The sequence below is a fragment of the Rhinichthys klamathensis genome, unplaced genomic scaffold (genome assembly GCF_029890125.1).
Source record: "Rhinichthys klamathensis goyatoka isolate OS25496 unplaced genomic scaffold, OSU_Roscu_1.1 h1tg000599l_1, whole genome shotgun sequence".
Classification (NCBI taxonomy): Eukaryota; Metazoa; Chordata; class Actinopteri; order Cypriniformes; family Leuciscidae; genus Rhinichthys; species Rhinichthys klamathensis.
The window spans coordinates 922,501-935,489 of record NW_026607054.1 but is presented as its reverse complement, the minus strand read 5'-3'; the positions used below and the strand labels follow the sequence as shown (position 1 = coordinate 935,489).

At 41.3% G+C, this 12,989-nt stretch overlaps 1 protein-coding gene across 5 annotated transcripts in view; it reads left to right on the top strand.

The window, feature by feature from the left end:
- The window catches only part of cacna2d3a (calcium channel, voltage-dependent, alpha 2/delta subunit 3a), a 176,678-nt gene that overhangs the window by 59,098 nt on the left and 104,591 nt on the right, over nucleotides 1–12,989 (top strand). For all 5 annotated transcript variants that reach the window (XM_056240465.1, XM_056240466.1, XM_056240462.1 and 2 more), the window contains exons 6-9: nucleotides 1,936–2,067; nucleotides 3,628–3,688; nucleotides 4,865–5,015; nucleotides 5,509–5,583. In XM_056240465.1, the coding sequence (XP_056096440.1) occupies nucleotides 1,936–2,067; nucleotides 3,628–3,688; nucleotides 4,865–5,015; nucleotides 5,509–5,583 (419 nt within the window). The remainder of the gene's footprint in view (nucleotides 1–1,935; nucleotides 2,068–3,627; nucleotides 3,689–4,864; nucleotides 5,016–5,508; nucleotides 5,584–12,989) is intronic.

The window sequence follows — 12,989 nt, the reverse complement described above, 5'->3', positions numbered from 1 at the left end:
AATGGACTGCTCAGCTAGGGAATATTAATAATTTTGAGTGAGAGTATTTGCATTGGTGTTTTTGTTTTATTTGTACTGCACTTTAAAGCTGCAGTACTGAAGATTATTTGGTTAAAATTGAACTAAATCCATCCTTGAGCTAGAACATCACATTAGTGTAGTGTTAGTGTTATAATGGTCTCTTTGCCTTACCCAATTCCACAATGGTCATCTTATAATACTGATGCATAATTTGAGCTGTTGGGTCAGATTTTGCAGATTGGGTCAGTTACCCACAAGGCCATGGCATGGGATAGGAGTTAGCATGGTACAATAAATCAAATTATAAAACGGTTAGTTCCAATCCTTGATTCTGATTGGTCAATAGCTGTGCTTTATTCACGATAAAACACGGCTATGACCGCTTCACCCAACGGTTCTATGTATCACTACACAACACCCCTAGCAACTTAAACAGATGTTTCATCTCATTGATATTGTTCATTTAAAGCTAGAGCAGAGCATTGTGAGAGATCGAGTAAGCGAGTGTACCTGCATTTACAGTAGACGTAGCATTTTCCTTCAGGTCAGTCCTATATTCATAATAAAAAAATGCGTTTGAATGTCCGCTGCATATTTTGTCCTTTTAACAGTCATGGGGTTTTCCGTGCATAACGTTAGTCATCTGTCAGTTGCGTCTGTCTTCTCCGTGATCACAAGTTCGAGTCCTTTCAAAAGCCTTCTCTACAGACTCACTCACTCACTCACTCATAAAGACAGTCTTTGCCGCCATCTATTGGCGAAATAATATATGTAACTTCTGTTGCTGTTCACGTTCCGGGACTATTTTTTCCAGCGGAAGGCAGGCTTTTAGTGATTTTACTTCATGAAAGTTGCATAGATACATATTTTTCGGCTTTAATATTTTTATTGTGTGGCAACCGTTTTATAAAAGCAATAAGGTACTCGAGGCAAGTGCTGTATCGTGAATAAGTAACGGCTGAAGGGGTTGCAGGCACTCCGCTTCGCGTCGTGCCTAACAACGCCCTCCAGCCGTTACTTATTCACGATACAGCACAGCCTCTCGTACCTTATTGCTTACATCAAGGATGGAAACTGCTCATTTGTCTGTTTTATTTCGCTTTTTAAAAAATAAAAATGATGTAACATGATTTGTGTAGCTTCAATGACTTTTTATTTTTTAGCAATTGAGAGGAAGCAATCTGATCGCTTACTTCAGAAGACAAAGGGATCACAGAACGGGTTCTTTTTTATAGTTTTCCAAAATGTTCTAAATAAACTGGCCAATGCAAGTGCAGAGTCAGCTTTAGCATTATTGATTTAACCATGAAGGTGGTGTTCAGAGTTCAGATTATTCCAACACCTTGTTTCCTTCCAGAATGAATCAGCATTATTAAGTGACTTGGTTGAATGAAAGTCACTAATGAAGAGCGCCACCTACTGGCACAACGATGTAACCTGAAGTGATCGGTGAAACACTGCTTCGTGAAGCCTTTGCAAATCATTTGTTTTGAATGAGTGATTCAGAGCGTGTATGACACTGCCAAAGTCTCGTGCTTTCAGGAAACAAGGCTTCTTTATGAAAAGAAGACAAGTGCAAATCAGGGAGCAAAGACGAGGGGAACCCGAAGAACGACAAAACAGAAGCAGGACACTTGAATCAAACTAAACCTAAAAGTCCAAACAAAAACAAGTAGAACGCACAGAGACAAGTCGGCCAATCAGATTTCGAGGACCAGAACTAATTGTTTAATAAATATATATTAACCCTGTCTCTGAGGATTCTCGTGTCTCCGTAAGACATCGCATGTTGTTCCATAACCGCTGTTATTTTGACAATGTGCTTCAAGACTGGACAGCAGCTCACAGATATCGACATGCCTTGTGATTTCAGAATACTCTATTCACTGTTAAAAATTCCTCCTTCTGTTGCAGACTCCGCCATAATGAATGGGGTGTACTGGTCAGAGGCTCTCAATACGGTGTTTGTGGACAACTTTAACAGAGACCCTTCGCTCATATGGCAGTACTTCGGCAGCGCCAAAGGCTTCTTCAGACAGTATCCAGGTAAGGCTGCTGTTGCTGTTCCTCATAGGCTGGCAGGGTTCATACAGAGTTTGGAAAATGCTTCATTTTACCTGATAAGATTTCAAGGTTTGAAATGTGCCTCAATTTGGATGTACTTTGAAAACGCTTTATATTTGTACCTCAGAATGTCTAGTGTGATTAAAATAAGTAACCCTTGCCCATGGGGAGTGTTGATGTAATGCTAGCGTGTAGAAGTGCGTTGGTTCAGTTCAGTGGAGACCGGATTCTTCACTGTTTCATCGGCAGCCGAGTTCAAGTGTTGGAGAGAACGACACGAAAGCTATGAAGGCGTGATGATGATCACATTTAGCTTTTTGTGGCAGAATTTTGCAGGTTAAATCTAAAAGTGCTCTGCTTTATTCTCTCCCTTGTGTCTGTGGAAATAATTGGTCCTTATAATGATGTGCCAGTGTATCATACATCAATATCTGCCAGTTAAACTAATAATCTACAATATTAGACAATGCTAATCGCTAAATGATAGCTGACGATCAACACTGATAATCCTCCTGTCCAGCAAACGGCGGCAGAAAAGCATCAGGCGCTTCAGGATTGTGCCGTGAAGAAAATGTCTCTGACGTGGAATAGTTTTGTCTTGTGTGCGAATGACTTGTGATGTGCAGCAAGAAAACAAAACGCAAGCAACGAACACACGTATAACTCAAAGCTCCCATTATAATCAGCGAAAATAAATCATGAAAGTTTGAGCCCAGCAGTTTAGTAACAAATGAGTATGGATTACGTTTTGATGCCACAAGTAACGCATTACAAGTAACGTGCATTACGTAATCAGATTACTTTTTCGATGTAACTGCTAATTACATTCTAATTTTTAAAAATTTTTATCATTTAAATTTTTAAATGCAAGAAACATAAACAGAAAATAAGCATAATAAAGATAAGAGGATTGAAGAGAGGATTGAACTTTCTCCACTTGCCAAACGATTTACACCCGATTAATGACGCGAGGGGTTCGTCAAGATCCGCTCCACTGCCCGTCCTCTGCTTAAAGCGGCAGTAGCCTTATTTACTGTCACACCTGTATGTGTTTCTTATGTGAACAGAAAATTTGCTTATTTCATTGAGACATATTTATTTTTAAATATCTTCTTTTGCACAAGAGAGAAAATCCCATTGATTTTGAACATTAAGTTGAGTAAATGATGCCATTTTTGGGTGTACTGTCCCTTCAAGTGTTTTACTCTCACTTTAATAACGGGCACTTTCTCTTTCCAGTAGATCTTTACACAGGTTACTCCAGTTAGTATCACAGGATTAAATGCATTACATTTTCCTTTTGCTGACATTGGACTCTCATCAGTTCAGTGAAATAGCGAGTCAGGGAGTAGATTAAGAGGAGTGATATTGCTTCTGGTTCATGGAAGGTAAAGTCCAGAGCTTTGCATTCTGGGATACAGTGTTCTGTCCACTACTCTGCTTGTTTATAAATGCAGTTGGTAAGCTCAGAGAAAGGGCAGACCTTGCAGTCGTAGCATCAGTAGGGTAATAACCTGATTAGACGGTCCTCTTCCTTCACAGGTATAAAGTGGACACCTGATGAACACGGCGTTCTAGAATTTGACTGTCGAAATCGGAAATGGTGAGTTATGTTTTGCCCTCAGCTTTTGAAACCTGTTAACATCAAGCTGAGGATGTACACCTCTTCTCCTTAAAAAGACTTATGGATTTAAACTGATTGTAATAAAAGCCGCTTTTCCACTGTCGGGCCAAGCCGTTCTCTTGCTGAACTGGTAGCCGGTACGGATAGGGTTTCATTATGATAACCGAGATGTTTGGAATGTAATACTAATGCGTCTGTCGTTGCCTTGGCCTTGGAGGATGATCAGATATTTCTTATAATTTTATTATTAACTTGTGTTAACTTCCCTCAAATAGCGTGCTTGGCCAACAGAGCAACTGTTAAACGTTTTTTTCGCATTTGTCTTCCTAAAAATGATAACACAATACAACACAAAACAATACAAAATGGAGTCTTCAAGCAGTGAGGATGATTTTGTTGTCCTCTCGGGAAAAAGAGGAAATATTGGTCCATCCAATCCTGAGATTGCGTAGAGAGGAAGAAGAGTTCGCTGCGGGATTATCCCGAGAGATTAGGAGTTTACTTCAGGATGTCAGAGGCTCGGTTTGATGCTTTGCTAGCGATACTGGAGACACATTTAAAAATAAAACCACCAATTTCCGTGAACCAATTGATCTGGATTTTGGCGTTCGCTTGTACGGTGGCTCTGAATTGTCAAAACACCTCAAAATGCTGGCTAACGAATGCAAAAAACATCGAAAATTGAACCCGAATTATTTAATGACGGACAAAAGTTTGGGAGGCGGTGTGTAAACGTGATTGACTATTTAATGAAATTTGTACTTATCCCAACTAAAGCCCCATTTCCATTACCTTCCAAATTGCGCAAATTGAAATCGTGAATTTAAAATACGCCCAATGGAAACACGTCAATTTCACAAAAACTCCCATTTATCGCAAAAAAGGGTTTTTACAGGCAGTTCGAAAAAGGAATATTTTGCAAAACTGCAATGGAAACAGACAGAAGACGAGACAGAGTTCTTTATTAAAATCATAAAAGACAAAAGAATTACAGGACTACCGGATTCTAACCCTCAAAGAAATGCCACAATCAAGAGCTGGAAGCAGATCTGAGGGAGAAACTCCAGCCGCTCACTGTATAAGTGCGCAAATCCGAGATGGAAACGCGGCTTAAGATTGTCAGGATGATTGTCGTGTGGTGCGCTGGGAACACAGGTACATCCAGGCGGCGACGTCTCCTAAAGATGTGGTGATCCTGGTGGATGTGAGCGGCAGCATGAAGGGGCTTCGGCTGACCATCGCCAGGCAGACCGTCTCCTCCATACTGGACACACTGGGGGACGACGACTTCTTCAACATCATCGCTGTGAGTTTACAATATCACATATCATAGTAGCTGCATCACAATATCAGTATTAACCTTCCCTCGGGTCATTTTGTTTTTAAATTGAGTGTTCGTCAGAGGGGTCCGAGACCCCAGGACTTTTGTCGCACTTGAACCACAAATACACACAAAAAATTGAATGGATTCGAGGAGTTTTAAAAAGTAATAAATCCTTCCCTCTCGGGTCAATCTGAACCCCTTATGAATGAATGGAATGCGAGGAATGCTTCAGTACACATAGACAAACCTAAAAATGCTCAAAATTCGAACAAAAAATGCTAAAACTTTAACAAAAAATGTCTACATCGTCTACATGTGTATCTGAATGCACACTGAAGTGAACTGGCTTTAGGACCCAGCGGAACAGCTCATATAGAGCTATAAGCCCAGCTAGAGTCGTGAAATATCATGTGTTATTATTTATTATTTTATGAGGGTTCAGTTACCCACACTGGTCTCATGTTTTGTGTGCCAGTACAACGAGGAGCTGCACTATGTGGAGCCGTGTCTGAACGGGACATTGGTTCAGGCTGACATTACCAACAAAAATGTAAGTGCATTTTCTGCTATACCTGCATATAAACCTCAGATAACTGTTTCTGGCCTGGGTGTTGGTGTCAGGTTTGGCAAAAGAGGAATCAATAATGGGATAAACTTAAAATAGCTTTTCTGAAGCCCATGACTGGAAAGGCATAATATACTCAGTCAAGTTTACGGGCGTACGAGGACAGAAGAAGCAGGAGAGAGAGAGTCCAGGGTCAGAGAGGGCAGACTGATGACCGAGACCAGAGGAACACACATTTACATTTACATTTACATTTACATTACATTTAGTCATTTAGCAGACGCTTTTATCCAAAGCGACTTACAACTGAGGACTAAACCAAGCGAGTCATCGTGAAGAGGCAAAAGCAACGCAAGAAGTGCTCAAAATACAAAGTTCAGCCATAGCTCGGAGTAGCATAAGGCAGGCAAGCGAGGATTTAGAGGAAAGGATTTTTTTTTTTTTTTTTTTAAGTTAAGTGCTCCCGGAAGAGATGAGTTTTCAGTTGTCTTTTGAATGTTGTCAGGGATTCTGCATTCCGGATGAGGGTGGGGAGATCATTCCACCAGCATGGAACCGTGAATGAGAATGTTCTGGATAGTGATTTTGTGCCCCGCTGTGATGGTACCACGAGCCGTCGCTCATTGACCGATCGTAGGCTTCTGGTAGGGATGTAGACTTGTAGTAGTGAGTGGAAGTAGGAGGGAGCTGAACCTGTGGTCAATCTGTAAGCAAGCGTCAAAGCCTTGAACTTGATGCGAGCAGCGAGTGGTAGCCAGTGCAGAGAGATGAACAGAGGAGTGACGTGGGCCCTTTTGGGCTCGTTGAAGACCAGACGAGCTGCAGCATTCTGGATCATTTGTAGAGGTTTAGTTGCACATGATGGAAGTCCAGCCAGAAGAGCATTGCAGTAATCAAGCCTAGAAATGACCAGGGCCTGGACGAGAAGTTGTGTTGCATGCTCAGTTAGGAAAGGCCTGATCTTCCTGATGTTGTGCATAGCAAACCTGCATGATCGAGCTGTCTTTGTAATGTGTTCTGTGAAGGTCAGCTGATCATCAAAGATTACTCCAAGATTTCTGACCGACCTTGATGGGGTGATTGAGGATGAATCTACCTGGATAGTGAGGTCGTGCTGAAGAGACGGATTGGCAGGGAGGACGAGAAGCTCAGTCTTTGCCAGGTTGAGCTGCAGGTGATGTTCCTTCATCCATGCCGAGATGTCCGCCAGACAGCTTGAGATCCGTACAGCTACTGTGGGATCATCTGGTTGAAATGAGAGGTAGAGCTGGGTGTCATCAGCATAGCAATGGTAAGAGAAACCATGTGCCTGTATGATGGGTCCCAGTGATGTGGTGTAAATGGAGAAGAGGAGCGGTCCGAGAACTGAACCCTGAGGAACGCCTGTGGTCAGTTGATGTGCTTTGGATACCTCACCTCTCCATGTGACCTTGAAAGACCTACCTGTGAGATAGGACTCAAACCAGTTGAGGGAGGTTCCAGTGATGCCCAGTGATGAGAGGGCGGACAAGAGGATCTGATGATTCACAGTGTCGAAGGCAGCAGACAGGTCCAGTAGAATGAGAACTGATGATTTGGAAGCAGCTTTTGCGATCCGCAGGGCTTCCGTGACTGACAGCAATGCAGTCTCAGTTGAATGTCCTTTCTTGAAGCCAGATTGGTTGACATCCAGCTGGTTGTTCAGAGACAGGAAGGATGATACTTGGTTAAAAGCAACTCGTTCAAGTGTTTTTGCAATGAATGGTAGGAGAGAGACAGGTCTGTAGTTCTCTAGAAGTGATGTGTTTAATGTTGATTTTTTAAGCAGAGGGGTTACCCGAGCCTGCTTAAATGCTGTAGGGAAAATGCCAGTGTGGAGGGATGAGTTGATAATGTGTGTGAGAGCTGGTAGAAGTGTGGGAGAGATGGCTTGTAGAAGGTGTGAGGGGATGGGGTCTAGAGGGCAGGTGGTAGGATGACTGGAGAGGAGAAGTTTAGATACTTCTTCCTCGGTTAGTGGAGTGAAGGAGGAGAGAAGGTTATTGGCTGTGGGAGAGGTTAGTCTGGGTTCCTGTGCTGAGAACTGACTGCTGATAGTGGTAGTTTTGTTAGTGAAGAAGTTAGCAAAATCATCAGCAGTTAAAGAGGAGGTGGGTGGTGGTGGAGGTGGACAGAGGAGAGAATTGAATGTCTTGAACAGTGAACGTGTGTTAGAGGCGCTGTTGATCTTGTTGTGGAAATATGAAGATTTTGCGGCGTGAACGTCAACAGAGAAGGCAGAGAGCAGAGATTGATACCTACTGAGGTCAGATGTGTCTTTTGATTTGCGCCATTTCCTCTCCGCTGCCCTGAGCTTGGTCCGGTGTTCACGAAGAACCTCAGATAACCAGGGGTTAGAGGGAGTGGTGCGTGCTGGCCTAGAGGAGAGAGGGCAGATATTGTCTAAAGAAGAGGTTAGGATGGAGCATAAAGTATCCGTTGCAGTATTCACATCCAGAGATGAGAAATGTGAGGGTGAGGGAAGAGAAGATGACACAGCAGAGGAAAGATGGGATGGAGAAAGTGAGCGCAGGTTTCGTCTGAAAGTAAATGGTGGGGAGGTTGGTGGAGCATGGGTAGTGAGTTGTAGATTGAAAGTAATGAGGAAATGATCTGAAACTTGGAGAGGTTTCACCAAAATGTTGTCTGTGATACAGTTGCGTGTGTAAACCAGGTCCAGTTGGTTGCCTGACTTGTGAGTACCGGTGGTGATGAGCCGTGAGATCGAAAGAGGCTAGGAGAGAGATGAAGTCTGTTGCATACGGCTTCGCTAGGTGAATGTTGAAATCGCCAAAGACTACAAGTGGGATGCCATCCTGAGGGAAAGAGGACAGCAACACATCCAGCTCTTCTACAAAGCTTCCTAGTTGACCTGGGGGGCGATAAATAACTACAATATGGATCTTCATGGGAGTTGTAAGTGTAATAGCATGATATTCAAATGAGTTGTTATTGCATAGAGAAGAGAGAGGTGAATATTTCCAATTGTTAGAAATAAGAAGACCAGTGCCCCCACCCCTCCCGGACTGGCGAGGTGTGTGAGAGAAAGAGAAGTTGTTAGAGAGAGCAGCAGGGGTTGCTGAGTCTTCTGGACGGATCCAGGTCTCAGTCAAGCCCAAGATATTAAGAGTAGAATGAGATGCAAAGGCTGGAATGAAGTCAGCTTTATTGACTGCTGATTGACAATTCCATAGACCCATAGAAAGAGTGAGAGGTGAGTGTGAGGATGAGAGAAACGGGCGCAGATAAGCAGTATTGCGCTGCCTTCTGTGCGTGGTGAGAGAGCGTTGTCGAGAGACAACAGGAATGTGTTCAAAGCACATAATGATAATGGGAAATAAGATAAAGGTAGGAAAGGAAAGGGTGAAGAAGATACTTTAAGTGCCTTGCAGGTGTCCTTGCTCGGTGGAGTCGCGCAGGTAGAGTCGCAGGTCTTTACCCGAGTCGGTCTTCACACGAGGAGGCTGAACACGAGAGCTGAATGCTTCCGCTGACGCTTCCGCGACAGCGCGCACACTACATAGAAATAATGCTATCAATCGTCTGAGTGAGGACAGCTGTGGTAGTCCTTGCAATTAGCACAGATCAATTAGCACAAATTAGCACATATTCAAAATAGGAACGCGACTAATTAAAATAAAGATATTTAGTGAAGATAAAAATTACAAAGAAGCAAAGAATCGAAAATAGCCCTACTTACTTGACAAATGGTAAACAGAGCAACAGGAGAACTGTATATTAAGAAAAAAAACAACTTACGCGCTCTTGACGTTCTCACCGAGTGACTGCTGTCCTGGCTTTCACCTGAATTTACTTCTAATTTATATCTGCTTTAACAGCCCTTGCAATTAGCACAGCGAAAGCAAGTATCCCGACAATGGCCCAAATCGAAACTAGCTGTTATGAACAGCAATACTTAAGTGCTACAATAACAAACAGACTCCAACCCTTAAGACGGCAGATATTCAAAATAGGAACGCGACTAATTAAAATAAAGATATTTAGTGAAGATAAAAATTACAAAGAAGCAAAGAATCGAAAATAGCCCTACTTACTTGACAAATGGTAAACAGAGCAACAGGAGAACTGTATATTAAGAAAAAACAACTTACGCGCTCTTGACGTTCTCACCGAGTGACTGCTGTCCTGGCTTTCACCTGAATTTACTTCTAATTTATATCTGCTTTAACAGCCCTTGCAATTAGCACAGCGAAAGCAAGTATCCCGACAATGGCCCAAATCGAAACTAGCTGTTATGAACAGCAATACTTAAGTGCTACAATAACAAACAGACTCCAACCCTTAAGACGGCAGATATTCAAAATAGGAACGCGACTAATTAAAATAAAGATATTTAGTGAAGATAAAAATTACAAAGAAGCAAAGAATCGAAAATAGCCCTACTTACTTGACAAATGGTAAACAGAGCAACAGGAGAACTGTATATTAAGAAAAAAAACAACTTACGCGCTCTTGACGTTCTCACCGAGTGACTGCTGTCCTGGCTTTCACCTGAATTTACTTCTAATTTATATCTGCTTTAACAGCCCTTGCAATTAGCACAGCGAAAGCAAGTATCCCGACAATGGCCCAAATCGAAACTAGCTGTTATGAACAGCAATACTTAAGTGCTACAATAACAAACAGACTCCAACCCTTAAGACGGCAGATATTCAAAATAGGAACGCGACTAATTAAAATAAAGATATTTAGTGAAGATAAAAATTACAAAGAAGCAAAGAATCGAAAATAGCCCTACTTACTTGACAAATGGTAAACAGAGCAACAGGAGAACTGTATATTAAGAAAAAACAACTTACGCGCTCTTGACGTTCTCACCGAGTGACTGCTGTCCTGGCTTTCACCTGAATTTACTTCTAATTTATATCTGCTTTAACAGCCCTTGCAATTAGCACAGCGAAAGCAAGTATCCCGACAATGGCCCAAATCGAAACTAGCTGTTATGAACAGCAATACTTAAGTGCTACAATAACAAACAGACTCCAACCCTTAAGACGGCAGATATTCAAAATAGGAACGCGACTAATTAAAATAAAGATATTTAGTGAAGATAAAAATTACAAAGAAGCAAAGAATCGAAAATAGCCCTACTTACTTGACAAATGGTAAACAGAGCAACAGGAGAACTGTATATTAAGAAAAAAAACAACTTACGCGCTCTTGACGTTCTCACCGAGTGACTGCTGTCCTGGCTTTCACCTGAATTTACTTCTAATTTATATCTGCTTTAACAGCCCTTGCAATTAGCACAGCGAAAGCAAGTATCCCGACAATGGCCCAAATCGAAACTAGCTGTTATGAACAGCAATACTTAAGTGCTACAATAACAAACAGACTCCAACCCTTAAGACGGCAGATATTCAAAATAGGAACGCGACTAATTAAAATAAAGATATTTAGTGAAGATAAAAATTACAAAGAAGCAAAGAATCGAAAATAGCCCTACTTACTTGACAAATGGTAAACAGAGCAACAGGAGAACTGTATATTAAGAAAAAAAACAACTTACGCGCTCTTGACGTTCTCACCGAGTGACTGCTGTCCTGGCTTTCACCTGAATTTACTTCTAATTTATATCTGCTTTAACAGCCCTTGCAATTAGCACAGCGAAAGCAAGTATCCCGACAATGGCCCAAATCGAAACTAGCTGTTATGAACAGCAATACTTAAGTGCTACAATAACAAACAGACTCCAACCCTTAAGACGGCAGATATTCAAAATAGGAACGCGACTAATTAAAATAAAGATATTTAGTGAAGATAAAAATTACAAAGAAGCAAAGAATCGAAAATAGCCCTACTTACTTGACAAATGGTAAACAGAGCAACAGGAGAACTGTATATTAAGAAAAAAAACAACTTACGCGCTCTTGACGTTCTCACCGAGTGACTGCTGTCCTGGCTTTCACCTGAATTTACTTCTAATTTATATCTGCTTTAACAGCCCTTGCAATTAGCACAGCGAAAGCAAGTATCCCGACAATGGCCCAAATCGAAACTAGCTGTTATGAACAGCAATACTTAAGTGCTACAATAACAAACAGACTCCAACCCTTAAGACGGCAGATATTCAAAATAGGAACGCGACTAATTAAAATAAAGATATTTAGTGAAGATAAAAATTACAAAGAAGCAAAGAATCGAAAATAGCCCTACTTACTTGACAAATGGTAAACAGAGCAACAGGAGAACTGTATATTAAGAAAAAACAACTTACGCGCTCTTGACGTTCTCACCGAGTGACTGCTGTCCTGGCTTTCACCTGAATTTACTTCTAATTTATATCTGCTTTAACAGCCCTTGCAATTAGCACAGCGAAAGCAAGTATCCCGACAATGGCCCAAATCGAAACTAGCTGTTATGAACAGCAATACTTAAGTGCTACAATAACAAACAGACTCCAACCCTTAAGACGGCAGATATTCAAAATAGGAACGCGACTAATTAAAATAAAGATATTTAGTGAAGATAAAAATTACAAAGAAGCAAAGAATCGAAAATAGCCCTACTTACTTGACAAATGGTAAACAGAGCAACAGGAGAACTGTATATTAAGAAAAAACAACTTACGCGCTCTTGACGTTCTCACCGAGTGACTGCTGTCCTGGCTTTCACCTGAATTTACTTCTAATTTATATCTGCTTTAACAGCCCTTGCAATTAGCACAGCGAAAGCAAGTATCCCGACAATGGCCCAAATCGAAACTAGCTGTTATGAACAGCAATACTTAAGTGCTACAATAACAAACAGACTCCAACCCTTAAGACGGCAGATATTCAAAATAGGAACGCGACTAATTAAAATAAAGATATTTAGTGAAGATAAAAATTACAAAGAAGCAAAGAATCGAAAATAGCCCTACTTACTTGACAAATGGTAAACAGAGCAACAGGAGAACTGTATATTAAGAAAAAAAACAACTTACGCGCTCTTGACGTTCTCACCGAGTGACTGCTGTCCTGGCTTTCACCTGAATTTACTTCTAATTTATATCTGCTTTAACAGCCCTTGCAATTAGCACAGCGAAAGCAAGTATCCCGACAATGGCCCAAATCGAAACTAGCTGTTATGAACAGCAATACTTAAGTGCTACAATAACAAACAGACTCCAACCCTTAAGACGGCAGATATTCAAAATAGGAACGCGACTAATTAAAATAAAGATATTTAGTGAAGATAAAAATTACAAAGAAGCAAAGAATCGAAAATAGCCCTACTTACTTGACAAATGGTAAACAGAGCAACAGGAGAACTGTATATTAAGAAAAAAAACAACTTACGCGCTCTTGACGTTCTCACCGAGTGACTGCTGTCCTGGCTTTCACCTGAATTTACTTCTAATTTATATCTGC